Source organism: Phoxinus phoxinus (genome assembly GCF_949152265.1).
Source record: "Phoxinus phoxinus genome assembly, chromosome: 4".
Lineage (NCBI taxonomy): Eukaryota > Metazoa > Chordata > Actinopteri > Cypriniformes > Leuciscidae > Phoxinus > Phoxinus phoxinus.
In genome coordinates this window covers 93852-118065 of record NC_136879.1, presented here as the reverse complement: position 1 = coordinate 118065, position 24214 = coordinate 93852, and the positions used below count along the sequence as shown (strand labels likewise).

The 24214-nt window shown below is 41.5% G+C and overlaps 1 protein-coding gene across 3 annotated transcripts in view; it reads right to left on the bottom strand.

The window, feature by feature from the left end:
• Positions 1–24214, bottom strand: part of LOC306996503 (DNA topoisomerase 2-alpha-like) — a 202589-nt gene that overhangs the window by 163464 nt on the left and 14911 nt on the right. For all 3 annotated transcript variants that reach the window (XM_079609054.1, XM_079609056.1, XM_079609055.1), the window contains exons 11-20: positions 23767–23892; positions 23572–23682; positions 23378–23483; positions 13178–13287; positions 12960–13052; positions 6154–6268; positions 5687–5808; positions 2403–2551; positions 1960–2191; positions 1693–1827 (exon numbers count right to left, since the gene is read on the bottom strand). In XM_079609054.1, coding sequence (XP_079465180.1) covers positions 1693–1827; positions 1960–2191; positions 2403–2551; positions 5687–5808; positions 6154–6268; positions 12960–13052; positions 13178–13287; positions 23378–23483; positions 23572–23682; positions 23767–23892 — 1299 coding nt within the window. The remainder of the gene's footprint in view (positions 1–1692; positions 1828–1959; positions 2192–2402; positions 2552–5686; positions 5809–6153; positions 6269–12959; positions 13053–13177; positions 13288–23377; positions 23484–23571; positions 23683–23766; positions 23893–24214) is intronic.

The following is a 24214-nucleotide window of genomic DNA, read 5'->3' as shown; positions in this document are numbered from 1 at the left end:
GTCGACCTAAATATTGCCCACCCCTACTTGCTGCATACCAAATGAGGGTAAATATCAACATTTGAGTCCTGTGAGGAAGCATGCATTACATTTAATAGAACTAAAGCAAGTACAGGGTACCCCCAGGATCCTCCAGCTTAAATTCAAGGCTTTTTAAGACCTTTTCAATACCATTTCAAATGAAATTCAATGCCAACTTCGTACCGATTCCAACATAAGTATGAGGGGAAAATGTCAAATCTGTATAAATTTTAAACCCTAGAAAATAATTATGTACATGTAGGCTACTTGAATTAAATAAAACATTTTATTTAAATGATCAGTCATATTTAATACATACGCAACACCGTTGTAGTGAGCACGTGTGTGTAGGCCAGTGTTAATTTTGGCAGCCATTCTTGATTCAGTCTTAGTCTTCATCTTCAGACGAAAATGCTTATTAATGCAAACTTTTAGTCATTACTTTTAGTCAAACTGCAGTTACTTTAGGTAGCTATTTTATATGTGGTCTTTAGACAGAAAATGTCATAATTATTCTCTCTAGGCCATTCAATTAAGCTTATGAGAAATTGACACTGCACTCTTTAGCAGTAGCACTTGTGCAATTCTACACATCCCTTTTCCTAAGTTCCGTGGTTCTCCTATGTTTTTGAGTGCCGTACCCCCTGGTACCCCCTCTCTTTCACTTAGACTGCAGTCACACCTTTTCCATTAAGGGACAATATTTGTCCCCTTTAATACATTTTTCCATTAAATGTTTAACCTTTATAATACCTTTTAAACATAAATAATGCTTTAAATAAAACAATGTTCAATAAATATGCAATGTTAAAAAACGTTTAATATTAATAAAAATAGTATATTAAAATAGCCAGTAGGTGGCGGTAACTCACTGTCTTTATGAGCGAGTCATCGAGTCGTTCATTCATTGAATCTCACGATTCGTTCAAAGCCACAGATTTCGTTGCAAAATAGAGCAATAAGCCTGACTATACTGTTTTATGCAGTAAATCACTTAATGTTACCCTTTTGTTGTTTTTTAACTGTTGTATAAAATCAATGTCACATTTGAAATCGTGTGGATATTCGGGAAACATTGAATTTTTGCTCGTATAATATGATCTACATTAAAAACACTTTTGATCGCAGATTTAGTCGCACAAACAGCGCAAGCGGCTCGTGACAGAACACAGACCGACTGAATGACACTTTAATTTAAGTAGAAAATCTCAAATAAAGATCGCTGAACTCCAGCTTGTCTGTGTTTTCAGATAATCCGCGCATCTTCAGCAGTAGAGCGCGTGCGCGCATGGTTGCCAGATACTATTGAAAAGACCGTGTAGAAAATATGTTCTTTTAACAGAAAAGCTCTGATTTGGGGTTTGAATGAATAGTATCTGGCAACCATGCGCGCGCGCGCTCTACACTGCTGAAGAAGCGCGGATGAAGGTGCACTCAACGCTGCATGAATTTTTAATTAGCCTACATTAGTAACAGTTAATTTTGTTACGGTATGAACTTAATCGTAGGAAAAGCAAAAAGATATATAAGACCGTTGTAACGAAATCCAAGACTTTGTTTACCAAATTCAAGGCTTTTAAGGCCTTAATTTGAGATGATCAAATTTAAGACTTTTTCAATGCTTTTAAGACCCCGCGGGTACCCTGAAGTATAAGAACAGACGTCACATACCTGTGTCCAGGTTTTGATTGGGAGTTCAGTGATCTCAATGGTGGTGGAGTCAATGATGGCCACCTCTCCATTATTAACGTATTGATTCTTTGCCAGTTCATCAATGGTGCCCTTGAACCCATTATAGCTAGGCAGCTATACGTAACAGGAGTGCGTATAAGAGTGTAATGTTAATCAATGCTGGTTTGGAACAACAACAACATGCATTATGAAAATCACTATATATTTATATCACAAAATGTAACAAAAACTTTAAATTTATTTTACCATGGGAAGTGGCTCTTCTCCATTGAGCAGGCGGTGAATATTGTTGATGATCTCTCGCAGATTAAAATTGGGGATGCGGCTGGCCCATCCTGTGCCGATGCCTTCACCTCCGTTAGCCAGCACCAGAGGGATGATGGGAATGTACCACTCTGGCTCAACTCGCAAATTGTCATCATAGTTATACTTCAACAGGTTATCATCCACAGAAGGGAACAGTAGACGAGCGAGCGGACTGAGAAGAGATATTTACTTTAGTAATGCAGTTTTAATTTGTTAACATTAACAACATCTCTTATATTCAATGCAATTCAAAAGCTTCATAAAACAATGGTTTTAATGCGGCCCAAGATAGTAGTGCTGCCCATGGAGTTAGTTGACAGGAAGACAGCTCACTGGGTTTTGGTACAGACTAGAGCCATAATCACTGGTGTGTCTCTCTGTACCTGAGCATGGTAAAGATGTATCTGGGGCTGGCAGAGTCCTTGCCTCCATGCAGACGTGTGCCAAACTGACCCATAGGCTGAAGCAGGTTCAAATTATTACTGCCCACAAAGTTCTGAGCAAGACCAACAATGGTCATCATCAGAGAGACCTGAGGAAGACAAAAACATTTAAATAAGAGGAAAATAACTTGGGCCATGCTAACTAGCAAAACATTGATCACTTAATATTTTTCTAGGCAAATTAACTTCTGGTTGTATAACGATTTAAAATCCTATGACTGTTGGATCATGTGAAAGTTACCAGGTTCATTGGCTTAACCTCATGACATCAGTTTGATAGAACATTTTGTTTTCATTAATCTAACATGATCATCTATCTTTGGAAAACGTTAGATTAATTAGCTGCGCAGTACTTGGTAGCCTTGTCCGCCTAAATTAATTATACATAAACAAAAAACTAGTAGGCTATTTGCAGTATATTAAATAGTTTTTGACCTAATTTTTTTTGCACTGAAATGACACTCGAGTCTGTCGGCTCTGACAGCGTTGCACGTGCACCTGCGCAATATCATAGCCAACGATTTGCGAAAATAGTACAATGTCAACTAGTGATATCAGCACAATAACTGTTGAGGAATATGCAACATAATTTAGACAATTGTTTTTGTCATACGTTATAACTGACAGACACTATCATTTGTATAGACACTAGCATAGCTCAGCTTCACGGCTGAGACACGAATAGACTATTAACTTAAAGCTTTTACTCTTAAACACAAAAGGCACGTCGACTTTAATAAAAAAATTATATTTATTAAACAAACCAGATCAAGACGAGAGCAGAAACAAAATAAAGTGCATAACTGAAATAAAGCATAGGCTCAAAACAAATGCAAACAGTGGGCACAGCGCGTTTGACAGTTCGCAAAGACCCGCCCCCTTTCGTTACTGTTGCTATGTCCGACAAGTCACGCCTCTCTCACGCAGTGAAAAATACATCGCCGGAGCAGAGGACACTGACACGTGCTTACAGACAGGACAGACCACCAGCTTACTTTTGATATTAAACAAAGTCTCACCTTTCAAATTTGGTCATTTTTTAAAATAAATTTAAACAATAAATACCGTTTTGTGGCCCTTTAATGTGTCTGACAGATCGCTGTAGAGCACCAGTTAAAGCTGCTTGTGAACCGATCATCTCTTCCTTCTAGTTAATTTATATATAGCATCAAATAAACTAGGGCTGCAACAACAAATCGATAAAAATCGATAAAAATCGATTAAAATAGTTGGCAACGAATTTCATTATCGATCCGTTGTGTCGCGCGACACGGAGATGTAAAAAAAAAAAGTGTGCGTATATTCTGTGCTATTGTTAAGCCCCACAAAAGGGACAAAAACATTATAAAGCATCATAAAGTTGTCGTGCACTATATTACAAGTGTTCTGAAGCCATTATATAGTATAATGTGAGATATAAATTAATATTTAAGTCATTAAATTCAAGATCACGTACACTTTTCCCTCCGCTGCGGCTGTCAGTCAATCTCCATTCAGCATCAAGCAGCGCGTCGCGTTCGGTACGACAGTCAACAACACGATGAACAACTCTCTCCAAGATGATTCAATGTTACTATAATTATACTTGATCTGTAGATAAAGGTCTATGGTTTTGCATTAAACAACTTGATCTTGCTGGACTTCATTGCTGTACCTTAACTGCTTTCTACCGGGTGTCTGTCTCTCACAACACTGGAGTAACGTTAGAGTCAGAGCACTATAACTGTTCTTCACGCTCGCACAGTAACTGACATTTAAAACTGTTCAAAGAAAATGCTCAATAAACTATTGCATAGATAGATCGATACTGTATAATACACTACGCATCAATATGTCTTTCCTTTGTGATTTGAACTTTTCAATCCGGACTCGAAGCGCTGCGCTGTGACTCGTGTTGCTTCAAGTGCATCATTCTGCGCTCGCGATGCGCATAAGCGCTGTGTGCCGCACTGTATTGGAGCCTTTCATATCATAATACAGCGAGGCAATGAACGATTATTAATAGCCTTTTTAGTTCTGTCCTATATATCATATGTTGCTGCCTCATTAAAACGCTGTGCTATACATTTAAAACATGTCTCAATTTTATAATAGGCTATAAAATAATTAATCTTTTTGATTTTTGTTATCTTGTTTTTCATGAATGTATTTTACAACAATACAAAGAGCAATGTGTAACGTTTGACCAAATTTAGTGTTACACTTATTCTAATATTTGTTCCTCACTAAATGTTTTTTCATGTTCAGATTTAATACAATTATTGTACACTTGTGATTTTTCTAGACTAAATTTTATGCTTAATTATCCACTATTCTAGTTTATAACAGCATTTATGGTCATTTTTTTCTCTCTTTGTAATGAAGTTGTCTGTATTAAGTAAATTGTGTTTATTATCAGTTCAACACACATAGTTATAGAAACTCTACTTGAAAAAAAAAAAAAAACTGCCCTGGTATCGGATTTGTATCGGTCGATACTGAGAATTTTTGGTATCGGATCGGTTCTGAAAAAATGGTATCGGTGCATCCCTATCAAGGAGCACTTTCTGAAGATTTTTTTGCACTGTGAATTTGCACTGTCAGTTCTGTTTTTGAATAAAGGGTTGGGAATGAATGCTTATTTTTTATCCGATTAATCGGAAAAATAATCGACAGATGAATCGATTATTAAAATAATCGTTAGTTGCAGCCCTAAAATAAACATGAATGAACATAAGGAATGTTGTTTTAACCGCGGAAAGGCATCAGTACACTCCGTTTCTCAAGTTCAAATCCTCCCATGTCAATCTACTAACTCTCGACTGCTTTGTTGGACAAAATGGCGGATGGCGAAGTATGATTGAGCAGATCGCCTGTCAATCAAGCTCCCTGCGAAGGGTCAAATGCCCCCCAGTGGGTTGGGCTAATCCAAAAAAAAAAAAAAAAAAAAAAAAGGTCAAACAAGGGGGGTGTTCTGAAGACAGACTGTTACCTGTGAAACGGGTTCTCTGAAAACACCCCCATTAGCAATTAGTGCCTTTTAGTTCCACCTGATGAAATTAACACGGCAAAAAACATAGACCAATAAGAATTTGTCGAGCCAGAACGTATCGACCAATAAATAGACTGGGAGATTATAGCCCTAGTGCAGTGTCTTGCTAAAAAAAAAAAAAAAAAAAAAACGCGCACAAAGTTATTACAAATTGCACAATGAATCAAGTGAGTTGAACTAAACAAGGCCTCACCTCTCCATGGTGGTACGCGGACATCTCTGCCACTGATCCAGCCAACTGAGCCACTTTCACCTCTCTCTTGTCATTCCTCTTAAAACAGCAGAAAATCACTTTCCTCTGACCAGGTTTCAGCCCTGAAACAAACACACATCACTTCTCTGAATTTGTTCAATAGTAACTATTCTCTCAACCCTATACAGGGTATCTGCACATCCAATTTAATTATTTTGAATAACTTTACAAAAAAAACATTTAAGACCTGCAGAACACATCCATCTAAAATCTTGTCTAGTTGTTTTCATTGAGGCTACATCTACACATTTATGAAAATGTGGTCCATTTTGTAGATGGGAATTGTGAATTAACAATACTGGTATTGTGACAAATCTGGATTGTACTGCCTAACCTTTGGAATAGCCTTTATAACAACAAAGAATATTTAAAATGACTAATATTGCTAAACATGTCATGTTTCTTACCATCCACCAAGCAGGGGATTGATCGCTCATTGTCAGAGTTGGAAAACTGCACAAGCTCTTTATTAATGAAGTCATGGTAGGTGAGGGACGTAGTTTTCTGTCCGTACAGATACTCCTGCAAAAAAATCAGAAACAAGATCATGCTTAATATTCTAGAAAACAAGGTTCTCTTTTCGTCAAATACACTGAACTCTTTGTTGATTAACCTAAACCTTGCTTACTCAAGGTATGCTGGTTCCAAAAACTAGAGATCGACCGATATATCGGTTTACCGATATTTTCCCAGATATTTAAGCATTTTCCTATAATCGGGTATCGGTTTTGTAATACCGGATTAACCGATAAACGGTGCCATCTTGTGGCCGTTTTGATAATTCCGCCATTGCTGCACCACGCTGAGGGAGAAACGAGACACTTGCTACTTGCTTTACTTTAATTATTCAACTTTAAAGGGGTCATGACATGAGAAACCAAATTTGCCTTGATCTTTTGGTATATAAGAGGTCTTTGTGTCATTAAAACGTCCTGCAAGTTTCATAGCTTAAGACGTCCTCCCCATTATAAAGGAATCATTTATTTAATCAAGCTCTAAATACAGCTCGTTCTGGATCCATGGTAAGAAGTGACGTCACGGTACGAAGCGACGTACCAGCGTTTGCATATGACCGCCTCCAGCGCAAGGCAACTACGCTTTAAGCGCAAGACAACTACGCTCATTTCGTATCATCGTCACGACCGCGGCCGCGCGCCTCACACGTGTTCAGTCGACGGACAGCGAGTGGGTCTGTGTACAGGGAAATTACGATGCCACGCAGATGTGCTGTTCCTGGCTGTGGACAAACAACATCTTTGAATACGCTGCGAAAGATCCAGTCGTCAGGGAAAAATGGATGCACTTTATTTGTTTGCCGACGTCCCAGTCCATTTGAAGGATGACTGTATTGAGAACTAATCCCAAAATGATGCTGGCTTTGCCAGAAAACTGTTGCTCAAAGATAAGTCCGTGCCAACTATTCTGGGCTCAACAACGACGACGCAAACTGTAAGTAATGTATTTAAAACTTTAAACTACTTTTTAAATACGCCGAATCCGCAAATGTTCTGGCTGGGGGCGTTAATAATTGATGCATAGGCACGGACGTTAGCCAATCATAACAGTGGGCGTTAACACTGAACTCTTAAAGGGGAAACACCCCCAAAACAGACTGTGTGAATCAGAGGATGAGAAACAGGGCGGGAAAAGGTCATAAATCACTTCATTTTAAAAGTTTTTTGTAAAAAAAAATATAGTAATACTATAATTGCACCTAAGGGAACATAATAATAAAATAAAAAACCCCCATGTCATGACCCCTTAAAACATAACAGACAATAATGCACAAATGAGATTTGAGACAAATGCCTGATATGTTGTTTATTTATGCAGCTTGCTTTTAAAAAGAGACAAACTCAGTCACGTAGCCTAATCCGCCATGTTCTGTCTCAATAAAGACGCAAATTTACATGAATTAAATAACAGACATGAATGAGTGCATGTTAGAAATAAAAGCGCTGAATTTAATTCTCTCTCTGCTGTATTTGCTCACCATTAGTCTCGTAAAAAAAAAGAAAAAAAGTTTGTTCATATTGCTGAGCTACTGCGTTATTGATCAGGAATGCTCAAGGCAAGCACTGCCTGCCACTTAAGATTCACTTGTTTAAAAACACCCTAAATAAGAGGCGATCTAGCGCTGAAAAGTGTCGTTTATGAAATCAAGTGATCAAAGGGCTCGTTGCCGCTGGGATCAGTGGCGCGTATACAGTGTTCTGTTGTGGCTCGAGCACAGTCTTCACGGGCGCTTCAATCCGTTGCGGAGACTCTATATTCGCTCCGGTGAAATCACAAAACAAACTGCAAACACAAGCGTGTCTCTGCTCCTGCTTGATATATAACCACTGATAAACGTATTTTTTTTCCCCTCATCAAAACCAATTATGAGTGCGGAACTGCAGATTAGAACCTCCGACACACTAATGTAGAAAAGTACATTCGTAAAACAGTCGGATCTATGTATTTGTTCACGTGAAATTTCTCGGCACTATCAACATTAGATCTCATTAAACGCCAAATGAAACCCAATGTACCATTTAAATCGATTGCTGGACATGCATGTTATTGTACATACATCTGATTTATTATTTAACATTATATTAGTGTCACGGTGTGGGTTTTGTTCCTTGTTGTCTGTCATGTGATTCCCTGTTTGCCATGTGTCTTGTTAATTGTCTGATCATTGTTTCCAGGTGTTTCTGATTAGCCACGCCCCCTTGTTATCTTGTTAGTCTTGTTTGCCTGTGTATTTATAGCCCTTGTGTTTCACTTGTTACCTTGTCAGTTGTTGTACATGTAATGGTTGTCTCTTATCGGTCTGGTTTTGTTCCTTTGTTCCCTGTTTTATTGTGTGACTTCATTAAAATACCCTGCGTATAGATCCTCTGCTTCGCCTCCTGTCTTCAACACGTTACAGAACAACTGACCAAAACATGGATCTAGCAGGAAGTAACCAGGATCTTGTGAGAGTGCTTTGCTCCATTTTTCAGGATGGCCAGCCCATCGAAAGGTATGTGGAGAAGTTTTTGGCTTGCTGTCATCTAGCACCATTAGATGACACTCAGCTTATGGACCTTTTTTGGAGCGGGCTGGATGAGAACATCGCCCTAATGTTAATGGAGGATTACACTGGCTGGACCCTGGCCCAATATATAGATTTGGCTCTGCGGCTGGGTGGATCTTCCTTCACTGTTGGCGAGGTTAAGAAGGACATGTTCCCTAAACGTTTTTTGGTGAGGGGCATCACACTCCAAGATCCAGTGGCCACGGAGCTTGGCCAGCGTTTCCCATCTTTGCCCACTCTAATTTTGGCAACTCCAGTGCTCACACCGCTCGCAAGCACGTTCACGCCAGAGCCTCATCCTATCATGGCCACTGCTGAGCTTCACGTCACTTCTGCCGATCCAGAGACTGTTCACGTCACTTCTGCCGATCCAGAGACTGTTCACGTCACTTCTGCCGATCCAGAGACTGTCCACGTCACTTCTGCCGATCCAGAGACTGTCCACGTCACTTCTGCCGATCCAGAGACTGTCCACGTCACTTCTGCCGATCCAGAGACTGTCCACGTCACTTCTGCCGATCCAGAGACTGTCCACGTCACTTCTGCCGATCCAGAGACTGTCCACGTCACTTCTGCCGATCCAGAGACTGTCCACGTCAGCTCTGCCGATCCAGAGACTGTCCACGTCAGCCCTGCCGAGACTGTCCACGTCAGCCCTGCCGATCCAGAGACTGTCCACGTCAGCCCTGCCGAGCCTGAGCTCCACGTCAGCCCTGCCGAGCCTGAGCTCCACGTCAGCCCTGCCGAGCCTGAGCTCCACGTCAGCCCTGCCGAGCCTGAGCTCCACGTCAGCCCTGCCCAGCCAGAGATGATTCAAGTCACGTCTGCCTATCTAGAGCCTGCCCTTCACGCCAGTCCAGCCGAGCCTGCACTTCACGCCAGTCCAGCCAAGCCTGCACTTCACGCCAGTCCAGCCAAGCCTGCACTTCACGCCAGTCCAGCCGAGCCTGCACTTCACGCCAGTCCAGCCGAGCCTGATACTGACAGCGTCATGCCCGTCGAGCCAGTGTCTGCGCACAAGATGGCCGCCGCCGAGCCAGTGTCTGCGCACAAGATGGCCGCCGCCGAGCCAGTGTCTGCGCACAAGATGGCCGCCGCCGAACCAGTGTCTGCGCACAAGATGGCCGCCGCCGAACCAGAGCCAGCGTCTGTTCCTGAACCAGAGCCAGCGTCTGTTCCTGAACCAGAGCCAGCGTCTGTTCCTGAGCCGGACCCAGCGTCTGTTCCGGAACCTGTTTCTGTGTTTGTGTCTGTTCTTGTGGCCGTTACTGTTCTGGTGTCTGTTCCTGGGCCGGCGTCCTTTCCTGTTTCTGAGTCTGCTCCAGGGTCTCCAGACAAGATGGTCGCCGCTGAGCTGGTGTCTGTCGCTGTTCCTGAGCCGGTGTTTGTTGCTGTTCCTGAGCCGGTGTCTGTCGCTGTTCCTGAGCCGGTGTCTGTCGCTGTTCCTGAGCCGGTGTCTGTCGCTGTTCCTGAGCCGGTGTCTGTCGCTGTTCCTGAGCCGGTGTCACCCGAGCGGTCGTCTCCGCCATGGCCCCGTCCCGGCCGCCTGCACAGTCTTCACCGCCGTGGCCGCCCGAGGGGTCTTCACCGCCGTGGCCGCCCGAGGGGTCTTCACCGCCGTGGCCGCCCGAGGGGTCTTCACCGCCGTGGCCGCCCGAGGGGTCTTCACCGCCGTGGCCGCCCGAGGGGTCTTCACCGCCGTGGCCGCCCGAGGGGTCTTCACCGCCGTGGCCGCCCGAGGGGTCTTCACCGCCGTGGCCGCCCGAGGGGTCTTCACCGCCGTGGCCGCCCGAGGGGTCTTCACCGCCGAGGGTCCTGCTCCGCCCTGGCCACTTGCACAGCCTGCTCCGCCCTGGCCGTCTGTCCAGCCTCAATCTCCAGGCCCTCTTCCGCTCCACGGGCCTGGCCCTCCATCCCTCCCCCGAGTCCGCCTCCGCTTCACCGCCCACCTGAACTTTCATGTTTTGTTTTTTGTCTTTGTTTTTTGTCCCTTATGGGCATCAGGAGCTGCCCATAGGGGAGGGGCTATGTCACGGTGTGGGTTTTGTTCCTTGTTGTCTGTCATGTGATTCCCTGTTTGCCATGTGTCTTGTTAATTGTCTGATCATTGTTTGCAGGTGTTTCTGATTAGCCACGCCCCCTTGTTATCTTGTTAGTCTTGTTTGCCTGTGTATTTATAGCCCTTGTGTTTCACTTGTTACCTTGTCAGTTGTTGTACATGTAATGGTTGTCTCTTATCGGTCTGGTTTTGTTCCTTTGTTCCCTGTTTTATGTGTGACTTCATTAAAATACCCTGCGTATAGATCCTCTGCTTCGCCTCCTGTCTTCAACACGTTACAATTAGCCACACACACTTTTTAAAACAAAGTTATGCCACTGCAAAGCTGTTTAAAATGAATAATTACACATTTCAGAATGCAGAAAGACTGTTTTCGACATTACAGTTCTGCTCAACTGGGACTATTAAGCTACACTTAAAGGGTTAGTTCAAAAATGAAAATTCTGTCAGTAATTACTCACCCTCATGTTGTTCCAACCATGTTAGTCTTTCACAAATGAAGATATTTTTGATGAAATCTGAAAGGCAGTCTCACTCCTCCATAGGCTTTCAGAGGGACCCAAACTCGCCGGCCCAGAATAGTTATTAAAACATCGTTACAATAGTCCAAGTGACTACAGTGGCTCTGCATTAAGTTTATTATGCGACGTCAATACTTCATGTGGAAAAAAAACAAAAATAATGACTTTATTCCAATATTCATTTCCTTCTCTGTGTCTCAAGTCGTTATTTTTGTTGTTTTTCCGCACATAAAGTATTGACGTCGCATAATAAACTTAATGCAGAGCCACTGTAGTCACTTGGACTATTGTAACAATGTTTTAATAACTATTCTGGGCCGGCGAGTTTGGGTCCCTCTGAAAGCCTATGGAGGAGAGAGACTGCCTTCAGATTTCATCAAAAAAATATCTTAATTTGTGATCCGAAGATGAACGAAAGACTTACATGGTTGGAACAACATGAGGGTGAGTAATTACTGACAGAATTTAAATTTTTGGGTGAACTAACCCTTTAAATAGCAATGCAATGTTTGTTTGTTTTTCAGGTAATTTAGATTTTTCACCCCAATTGGTTTAATTATTTTTGTGCTTTATTTATTTGACCCGTTTACCTCAAAGCTTTTATTTTTAAACAAAGACACTTTATTTTTTGCACTCAGACCCCTCTATTTATTAGTGTATAAATAAGTTGGGGTTTTTGTATGTAAGGAGGGAGTGATTGGTATAAATAAAATGGTTTGTTCAGTTGAGTTGTAATAATTGTCAAAAACAGAAGTATAACTAAATAAATATCGGTTCTGCATATCGGTCATCGGGCACATAAACATAAATAATCGGTATCGTTTATAAAAAAATGAATATCGGTCGATCACTACCAAAAACGCATGCGGGAGCAAGTTCGACCAACTCAGAATATGTTAAAGGTTAACACACAAGACATTCTCAACAGCACGACGAATCACAATGGAAATGAACGCTAAGAAAAAGCATGCCAAACTATTCTTTTGTTTAATGGCTATTTACATACTTTTACATACTATTTGGTTGATGTGCAATCATTTTTGCAACACTGTTTTGCAAGTTCTGCAACAGTTCAGAAAGGAGAAATCTAACAGTTACATAAATATTGGTCACAAATGATTGGTCACTTTCTAAATAGTATAATTATAGCACATCTATTAATAATTATATATGAATAAATCGGTTTTTTTTTACCGATGCAGATATGTTAGAAACGATGCATCGCGATACAAATGCAAAAACTTGTATCCGATGCACTTATTTAAAGCTACACTGTGTAGGAATTTTTAAAGAACAAAGTGGTTTTTGCTAAGAATCAACTTAAAAAATGACAGTGTAGCTTTAAATCAATGCATCGTTAGCTTTATGCCGATGCAAATCGGTGAATCTTACCATCCCTAATATATATATATATATATATATATCTTACAGAGAGTAAGTTGCTATGGCTACTTGCATACCCTGAAACATACCCAGGAATGTCGCATAACTTTTTTGGATACACCCAGGTGGCACACAAATATCAACTTTTCTTAAATGGCACATCTCTATTGATTTTCAGGGTTGTGGTACCTCAGGCAGGTTGTGTTCTCTGCGTTGACGTCTGTTGATCATGAAGCTGGTCAGCCACTCCTTCCGCTCATCTACCATCTTCTTACTAAAGGCCTGCAAATAGACAAAGCCACAAACATCTTCAGGAAGATTGATTTTAGAGGCCTTATGATTTTACTGTGACACTTTTGACTAAATTCCCAAAAAGCAGGAATGTACTATAAAGGAAAAATGGTTACCAGGGTGATAGCTTCATCATCGGCTGGCCCGGAGTACTTAAAGGGAATTCGATGTCTCGTCATATCCGAAAAATACTCTTTGGCCTCCTTAGATGTGCTGGTACCCAACCCTGGAGAGAGGTAGACAAAACTACCTCTGAGATATTTACAAACAACCAAATACACATGCACGTTTTAGAACCACTTTCAAGTGTCATTGTAAACACTAGGGGTGGGTGAAATGACAATCTAATTTTTGCACATTTGCAATCGTGTGGATATATTCGGGAAACATTGCATTCTTGCATATATAATGATCAACATTAAAAGCAAGAACTCAAGCAGGTGTGGTGGAAATTTTAATCCTAGATGTGTTTCATTTACTTTAGATGTGTTTATTTTACTTTAGATGTGTTTCTTTTACTCTAGATGTGTTTATTTTACTTTAGATGTGTTTCTTTTACTCTAGATGTGTTTATTTTACTTTAGATGTGTTTATTTTACTTTAGATGTGTTTATTTTACTTTAGATGTGTTTATTTTACTTTAGATGTGGTTATTTTACTTTGGATGTGTTTTTGAATATATACGACTTGTATTAACGTTGAACTTTCATTTACTCATAAGCATTTAAAAGAATATAATCAAAGGCACATTATTAAAGAGATAAAACTAAGTTTTTATATCTTGTATGAGTTAGAACAAGCTTGCAGGAACAATATGTTCTAAGAAGAACTAAGTAGCAAGTGACCTTTGTACTCCAAATGTGAAGAAGGTGTGTGTGTGCAGCTTTGTTCGAACTAAAGATAGGCAATAGGTGTGAAAAAGCAGGGGCTGAGAGAGGGGTTTTTTTGGGCAGACAAGGCATTGTTCTGTTCAGATAGAATTTATGATTAGACGAGATCTTGAACACGGACGTATACAGACGTTTCCTTTTAAGGTAAACGAGACAAATCTTTATGACAAGATGCAACCCACTCAGGATGTGTTAGGGTATATAACCTTGGCGAAAGGGACTAGCCTTCGCCTTCTCATGTCAGATGCTCTCTGCGTGAGAATGCCATGGGCCTTCTCATATCAGACGTTCTCTGTATGTGAATGCCAATTTCTTGCAAGAAATAAACTTTTGATACTTTGACTTTTAGAAGATTCCACTTGTCTGTTTTTCCTCCTCACTTTTCAAATAGAATAATTTCCACAACAAATGGCGACGAGGACGATGGGATGCAGTAACCAACGATCGGCGTGACTGAGGGGAACAATTGACTGATCATCCCGAGAGACCATACTCTGCGGCTCAAATATCCTCAAGTTTAAGGAGAGAGAATTGTTCTACTCATCACGACGACCGCGGTGAACGCACTCCCAGAAAAGAACTCACAAGGTCATCAAAAAGACGGTGAGAGAAAATTTAAATTCACAAAGTGGATAAGAAAATTATTTGCGTATTGAATATTTTTTCTAAAAGGGTCAGAGTTTTGGAATAAGCGTTTCCAAACAGGGTTTGAGAATAAGCCTAAAAGTAAGTTTCTCAAATGCCATGTGTTAATTCTTCTCTAAAAGGGCCAGAGTTTTGAGAATAGGTCTGATAGAAAATTTCTCAAACACCAGACAAGGTGCTCGTTCGAAGGTTCGGACATTAGAGGAGGCACTTGTTTGGGAAAGACCTGCATCGACGGAGACAGGCAATTTTGAAAGTCCTAGATTGACGAATTTAGGCAGGACGTGGTGGCCACGCTGAGAGAAAAGTTAACACAGTAAATATAGTGCGTGGTGACCACGCGGGGGAAAATATTTAAATACGCAAATATAAATACTGTTGATTAAAAGTAGCCTATATGTATAAAAATATACATATATATATAGAGATAAAAGTAAAGAAAAATAAAAATAAAATGGGTAACAAAAATTCGAAAAGAGAGGAGGAACAGGTGGTTAATTTCGGTAAGAGCTCGTATAGAGCCATGGATAAAGTAATGGGAACCTGGTATCATGATTTTGTGCCGTTTTTGATAAACCAATATGGGTTTAATGGAGGTCTAAGTGTGTCACATTTAACTCAAACCAAAGCGAATTGGATGACTCATGTGGTTAAGAAAAAAAACAAAGAACATTACGATAAATGTGGTGAAATCATAGTAAAATGGTTAGAAGAGGCAACACGCAGACAGCAAAAACAAGTCTGTCGGGCCATTGCACCATTGTACTCTGATAAAGAAAGACAGGATGCATCAAAGAAAGCCTTACAGAATCTTAAAAATGATTGTAGTAAAAATGCTGACTCTTCTTCCTTTTTCGGTCACTACGTGAAAATGACGGTGGAGGACGGGGCGTATCCGGCTCGTCGCCCGCCTGCTCTCAATCCTGCTGTGGAAGGAGCTGCTGCGGGAGGAGCGCTAGCCAGCGCACCATCTGGTCCACCGCCCAAATATGTTCCGACGGAGGACGAGAGAGAGGACACATCCTCAACGCGCTCTGGGGCATCATATCAAGGAGCCAGAGGACAGAAGTGCAACAAAGACTTAGAAGAACTGCTGAGCACAAACATGAAAACTTTGACTTTGAGCTCACAAAGACAGGCGAAAAGAAAATTTAGCCAGAGTTCGACCAGGCGTACGGACAAAAAACGTCAAGCGCAGCAGCCGAACCTGCGAAGCCAGCAAAATCGCCAGCAGACTGATGATTCAGAGACAGAGATAAAGAGTGAAAGCGAGGATGGTGATGGAAGTCTCCTAAATTTTCGGGCACCAATGCTCGAAGTGGCCGGGCCTGAGGGAGCAGTTCTGGTAATGCGGCCATGGAACCAAGAGGACTTGAACAAAGCTGCTGAACACCTGCCAAACATCGAAGCAGGTGGGGCAAAACTGGGTGCTGATTTAGCTGTTTTCTGCAGAGAATTCAGACCGACTCTCGGTGAACTGCGGAGATTAATGGTTTTGAAATACGGACCAGTGCAAATGGCCAAATTGTCAGACGACTGGCCAGAAGATTCTCGTCTGAAACACGTCAACTACGACGATCCGGCCAACAGTGACTACACAAAGAAAGTCAACGATATAATCACAGCTTTAAATAAAGTATTTCCACGCACGATGGACATTCACCAAGTTCGTCAATGTGTTCAAGGAAAAGATGAAACTACAGAAGCGTATTTCCAGCGACTGAAAGAGTGCTTTGATCGACATGGGGGTATGGATAAAAGACAGCCACCAACAGATCCGAATGCGGGACCGATGGGGTCTGATCCGTATGATGACTATTTAAGAACTTTGTTCATGGACGGACTTGACAAAGAAATTTCGAAAGCAATTGAAAAAAGCTGTGTCGGATGGCAACTTGCCTCTACAGCGGAAATCAGACGACATGCAAGACATCATGAGGGAATCATCAAAAATCAGAAAACAGCCAGAACCACCAAGCAAGACAAAGATCTTTCTCTAGCTCTGATAGCGCTGCAAAACAACAACCCCAAACCAATCTACCACCAACAAAACCAAAGAGGTGGTGGAGGAAGAGGCAGAGGACGTGGTCGTGGAAGAGGTAGACACTTTTCACAAAATCAACAACGTCCAGATCGAGACACTTGTTTCACATGTGGACAGAAAGGACATTGGAGTGACACTTGCCCGCAAGCAGCCTACAAAGCGCAGCAGGCAGATTGAGAGGAGGAGGGTGCGAGCAACGGGTTTCCTGTCCATCCATCAGATAAGTATAATTTTCCTTCTTTTCCTGACTCTGCTCTGTGCAATGAAGACATGCTTGCAAATGTTTTTTATAAAGCTCATAATCCTTTACCTTTGATAGAAGTAAACGTACTTGATAAGACATTACTGTTTCTGTTAGACACGGGGGCCACTAATTCCATAATTAAAGAAACAGAATTTACAAAACCAATTCCACTTTCTGGAGAAACAATTTGTTCCAGAAGTGCAACTGGTCATGTGGTCACAGAACCGGTCTCAACGCCGCTTGAGTGTTCAATTGATGGGAAAATATTTGAGCATTGTTTTTTGATTACTCAGACATGTCCAGTTAATTTGATGGGTAGGGATCTACTCTGTAAGCTGGGTGTTTCTGTTAAATGTACTACTGAAGGGCTTTTTGCTGACATGCGGATGTTGCATGTGACTACAGGGGAAACCCCTTTGTTTGAGTATGAGTGGCAAGTTTCTAACACCTGTCTAGCCACAAAGGCTCGAGACAGAGTGTTGCCATCCTCTGATTTTATGAATGATACAGATTTGCACTGTACTTCACATGTCAGCAATGAACCTGATGATGAATATGCGCAGCGTTGGTTTAATGTTGATGTGGAAAATGTAAAGACAGATTATCTTTATTGGACAAACCACTGGTGTGTTTTGAGTGTGAAATTGACTGACAAACAGACAATGTTTTGTGACATGGAACATGCACAGCCCCACATAGCACTGGCAAAACCAGTGAAGGCTGAATGGCGTGACGCAGGTCCCTTCATGGCCAAGTGCCATGAACTGACCGACTGGGTCATAATAGATCAAAAAAGAATGATCTGCCAAAGTGAAAGTACCGGATGGTTTAAAGAACCGTGTCACAAGACATTAAGGGGTTTGAGAGCAGTCACAGTGGTGGAAGAGGAAGTGCACTTTGGCAGAGCAGGGCCACAAGGTCAACCCGAGTAAGGTAGCCATAAACCAAACCAAAGTTACCTTTTTAGGTCACGTGTTAACAGCAAACGGAAAATCATTGTCTGATAAAAGAGTCACCGCAATACAGAACATTCCTAAACCGACCACAAAAAAGCAAATGATGTCGTTTTTAGGAATGACCTCATACTGTAGAACGTTTATTCCTGGCTACAGTGACAAAGAAGGGCCTTTGTCAGCATTAATTTATGGTCAGGAAATGGCAGCCTCTGACAAACTAACATGGACCGCTGAGGCAGAGAGAGCTTTTTGTGAAATGAAGCAGGCTCTGATGAGCTCACCGACACTTGGCATACCAAATCCAGATAAGCCTTTTACACAGACAGTAGCTGAAAAAGATGGATACATGTCTTCTGTTTTATTACAGGAGCATGGGGGAAAGTTGAGACCAGTGGCATACTTCTCAACCAAATTAGATGCAGTGGCAAGAGGGCTTCCTGTTTGTCTAAGGGCTGTGGCTGCAGCGGAGAGAGCTGTGGTAGCCTCTAGGGATTTTGTAGGGTTCAGTGATTTAACCCTACTGGTGCCACATGCTGTGTCCATGATTTTATTGGAACAAAATACTTCTCATTTATCTGCAGCACGGTGGCTGAGATATAACTTTGTGTTATTGGAAATGCCTAATGTCACTGTGAAACGTTGTAATGTTTTAAATCCAGCTACTCTGCTTCCCACAGAGAATGATGGTGAAGCACACTGTTGTGTTTCAGCCTTAGAGCAGATATGTAGTCCGAGACCAGACTTGACAGACGAGGCGTTACCCAATAGTGACATGATTCTTTTTGTGGATGGGTCATCCAGCAAGGATGACCATGGCACAAACAGAGCTGGATATGCAGTTGTTTCATTAACTGAGGTTCTGGAACAACAACCACTGCCGTCACATTTTTCTGCGCAGGCTGCTGAATTGGTGGCTCTGACTGCAGCATGCAAATTGGCAAGTGGCCGGCGTGTTACAATTTACACTGACTCAAGGTACGCTTACGGTGTAGTACACGACTTCGGACAAATATGGGCACATCGGAAGTTTCTGAAAGCCGATGGCAAGCCAATATTGAATCACCTTCTTGTGAGTCAATTATTGGATGCGATGCTGTTGCCAAAAGAACTGGCAGTCTGCAAGTGTCAGGCGCACACTTCTGGCAGTGATGACGTTTCAAAAGGAAACAGATCAGCAGATGTGGCTGCAAAGGCCGCGGCTCTGCTTCCTGTTCAGATAACCACAGCAGCACGGCTGAATGAGGAACTAGGTGACGTAGCTGCGATGCAACAGCATGCCACGGCTGATGACAAGCGAAAATGGAGAGAGGCAGGCTGTGTGTATGAGAATGAACAGTGGGTGGGCCCTAACAATAAGCCATGTTTACCTTCTCATTTCTTTCAGGCATATGCAAAGCTGACGCACGGACTGGACCACGTGTCGAAAATGGGAATGTTCAGTATTATGAAAAATAACTGGTTTACTAGAGGTTTTTCCACAGTGGCAGCAGATTTTTGCAGCAGATGTCTGATTTGCGGGACTAACAATGTGGGCAGGGGTCAGGCAATGAGACAGGCGGGGCATCCCAAGCCGCAACGACCATTCTCACATGTAATGCTCGATTATATTGAATTGACACAATCAGACAAAAAGAAATACTGCATAGTTGCGATTGATATTTTTTCAGGATGGGTTGAAGCCATGCCGACAACAAAGGCAGATGCACAAGGGGTGGCGAAACTACTCCTACAGGAAATTGTCCCACGATGGGGAATTCCTGAAAAATTATCAAGTGACAATGGTTCACATTTTGTAAACAGTGCAATTTCTGCAGTTGAAGCATTCCTGGGTACTCCCTGGAAGCACTTTTGCAGCTACCATCCGGAGTCAGCCGGGTCGGTTGAGAGACACAATCAAGTTCTAAAGAACAAGCTGGTAAAAATTTGTGATGAAACAGGGCTTTCATGGCCAAAGGCCCTGCCTATCGCATTGACTTATATGAGAATGAGGAAGAGGGGGCGAGCACAACTCTCGCCATTCGAGATTCTGTTTGCTCGTCCACCTCACATGGGTTGGGAACCACACAAACCTAGAACATTGCCTGACACGACTCTCTGTGAACATGACATGTTACAATATTGTGTTGAACTGGATAAGGTGTTCTGTGATATCTCCAAACAGGTCAAGGCAGCAGCTCCAGAGCCGGCTGAGACAGCCCTACACAGCATCAGGCCAGGAGATTTCGTGCTGATAAAGGATCTGAGACGAAAGCATTGGAGGACGAAACGGTGGCAGGGACCATTCCAGGTGTTGCTGGTAACTCACACTGCGGTGAAAGTCGAGGAGAGAGCTCCGTGGATCCACGGGACACACTGTCGAAAGGTTCCAGCTCCAGCTCCAGCGGTAGCTGCAACGGAAGGAGAATCCCATTCACAGCCGACGAGCACCGAACGGGCGTCAGACTAAAGAGAGCCTCGTGTCATCCTGTAGGTTACCAATTCGAAAACCATCGTCATTGGAGACAGGACGAGTCAATAGTACAGGACGATTCTGCAATTTTGGGAGTAGTCCGTACTGTGTCAAGAACTTTGTGGTGTTTTGACGGCGAGGGCATTGCCGTGACCTGTCTAATAATATCAACTAGACCTGCTTTGAGACCAACAATACATAGAGACACAGGACTGATATCATTTTCACAAGAACATTTTCTTGCCTGGCGAGGTTGTACTGTGTGGGTATGTGGCCAAACGGCATTCCACTACCTTCCTAGAAAATGGATGGGGTGCTGTTATCCAGGACTGTTAGATGCAGGAACGGAAGTTTATTTCAATAAAGAACATGACGACTATGAGCAAAATTCTGTGAGACCAAAAAGAAGTTTAGCTGATGAGAAAATGCCTCTGATGTTTCAAGGTACCAAACTTTGGGACCCTTGGACAAGCAGAGTATCTATGACAGGATGGTCTTTCCTTTTGGGGGGAGGTACTGCTGCTAGCTTACTGAAAATAAATGGCTTAGCCTGGCAGGTATTACGCTTAGCTAACGAGACTGAAGATGCGTTGGGAAAATTAAACACTGCACTTAGAGGAATTAGGGAAGCTGTCATTCAACATCGTCTGGTTTTAGACATGATCACGTCAGAACGTGGGGGCGTGTGCAAAATGTTAGGAACCTCTTGTTGTTTCAACTTGCCTGACGTCTATCAAAATGTAACAAACATAATAGAGCACATGAAAATGGCAGTAGCCACTCCAGGAGACATGACAACTTCACTAGATGTTTGGTTTTCAAGCCTGCAGGAGTGGATGAAATGGATGATTAGTATTGTTGTGCCAATAGCATGTTTAATTTTTATTTTTATTTTGATGACCCCATGTCTTGTAAATTGCATTTCAGCAGTCACTACTAAGACAGTGACTGCTACGATGTTTAGGATGACTGAAGGGGAATACGTGACCATGATACGTAGAGAACCAGCGGATGAAGTTGAGGTTAGAATGGATGAAGATGAGGCGACCGAGAACGAACATGAGTTTGATTAAGAAATGAAATGACCATGGGAAAAGTTTACCTGTTGTAAATTACTATGGTTATGGAGAAGTAAATGTCAAATTGTGTGTATGTTCTTTGGATGAACATGGGGAGGAATGTGGTGGAAATTTTAATCCTAGATGTGTTTCATTTACTTTAGATGTGTTTATTTTACTTTAGATGTGTTTCTTTTACTCTAGATGTGTTTATTTTACTTTAGATGTGTTTATTTTACTTTAGATGTGTTTATTTTACTTTAGATGTGTTTATTTTACTTTAGATGTGGTTATTTTACTTTGGATGTGTTTTTGAATATATACGACTTGTATTAACGTTGAACTTTCATTTACTCATAAGCATTTAAAAGAATATAATCAAAGGCACATTATTAAAGAGATAAAACTAAGTTTTTATATCTTGTATGAGTTAGAACAAGCTTGCAGGAACAATATGTTCTAAGAAGAACTAAGTAGCAAGTGACCTTTGTACTCCAAATGTGAAGAAGGTGTGTGTGTGCAGCTTTGTTCGAACTAAAGATAGGCAATAGGTGTGAAAAAGCAGGGGCTGAGAGAGGGGTTTTTTTGGGCAGACAAGGCATTGTTCTGTTCAGATAGAATTTATGATTAGACGAGATCTTGAACACGGACGTATACAGACGTTTCCTTTTAAGGTAAACGAGACAAATCTTTATGACAAGATGCAACCCACTCAGGATGTGTTAGGGTATATAACCTTGGCGAAAGGGACTAGCCTTCGCCTTCTCATGTCAGATGCTCTCTGCGTGAGAATGCCATGGGCCTTCTCATATCAGACGTTCTCTGTATGTGAATGCCAATTTCTTGCAAGAAATAAACTTTTGATACTTTGACTTTTAGAAGATTCCACTTGTCTGTTTTTCCTCCTCACTTTTCAAATAGAATAATTTCCACAACACAGGGTATTTTTTTGTATCTTAAATTAGCCCCAAAAAAGTGTTTTCTGGGGCCTGGAGGTGTTCTGACATGCACTGACATTTGTGCTTATTTCTGTTACTTGTGACATTTTCATGGCTAAAGTCTGATTACACTGCATTCAGCACAAACTCTGCTACAAGAATATGTCAGCAGCATGTATGTCAAAGTTTGTAGTTTTGAGATAATGACATTTGTGTGGTTTGAGAGAATTAAAAAATAAAAAAAAGTCATGAAACCCATGCTGATTATTTCTTCACAAGACTTTTGAAAAATGTATCCCGTAGCCTAGAATATTTGCTTCAAAACTGTGAGAGAAAAAAGAATTCACCCTGCATAGTCATTCAGATAAAACAATATATTGATTTAAAATTTGTAAGACATGTTTTGTGTAAGAAAGGTCTATGCGAGGAGGGCGTGGTGAATCATGAATATTGATGTGTTTGACACCTGAGAGACAAATACATAATGGCCCTATCATTATAAGGGAGATATATGAACTATATAGACAGGTAGGCAACCTTTCAATGCTGAATTTATATACATGTTTGACACAAGGATGTTTTTAAGTTCGATAAAACAGCATGATATAAAAGTATATCATGAGCCCCCCTTATAAGTCACCTTGGGCCCCTAGTAAAGAATCACTCTGATTAAAGGATCATACGTGAAGAAGTAAAAAGCAGGACGTGCATGGTGTTAAAAAGTGTTGGGGCAATAAGCCGTGGGAAAATATAAATCAATGTGGTGCTCACGCTGACATAACCACTCTGACAAATTCAGTTCTCTTTCACGGATTATGGTCAAAGCTGCACATAATTGGATCAATGCCCATCATGTATCTGTGCTACACAGATATTTGCATACTGCAATATAAACTATATAGCAAAATATCTAACAATAGGAACTTCATATTGTGTGTCGCCACAATATATATTGTCATACCACCCAGCCCTAATAAACACCCAGTGTGCAGGTGACCCAGTCTATGACCCCTTCACTTGTGCAGAGATGAGGACTGAGTAAAAACATTGCTTACATTTGCCAGTGGACTACCACAGGTGTTTGAGACAAACCTTTGTAGTATTTGATCTTCCAGGATTTTGTGTTACTTTGTTTCTCCTTCCACTCAGTGAACTCTGGAATACTGTAGAAAGAAAGCTCCTGCTTCTTATTGGACGCCTAGAAAGCAACGACAGCCACAGTCAAGATGCTTTCAACAACTAATGTTTTTTGTGCACCGTTGATGACAAGAGCAGTTGTCATCTACCTTGATGATCGGGGTGATGAACTCTTCAAGAAAGTTGTGGCGCAGCAGTGATGGCCAGTTATGATGGATGAAGTTGATGAGAAGCCCTTTAATGTGAGATCCGTCTTGATCCTGCATAAATCACCTGACATTACACAGGCAACAAACTACAACAGTCCAATATCCTGTAACAGACACTATGTAGTCAAGTCTGACCTGATCTGTCATGATCATGAGCCTGCCGTAGCGCAGGCTTTTGAGTGATTCAGTGTCACTGTAGTTCTTCTTGTACTGCAGACCTAGGATCTTTATGATGTTGTTGATCTCAGTGTTCTCCATAATCTACAAAAAAGAAAACATGTCTCAATGAATGAAACATAGAATGTACAACTACGGTAACCCATTTGACTTTCATTGTACTGACAAATATATATATTCTCTTGTTCTCCATGTAAGTAAATGGGGATAAGAGACAGTTGTGGTCACCATTCACTTTCATTATATAAAAAAAGAGAGAAACTTAAAATGGCATATTGCACATTTCTTAGTTTGCGTGGCATTTAATTAGCCTGCTAAGCTAACATACACAACATGTATTAATCATATATATATATATATATATATATATATATATATATATATATATATATACACATACACACAT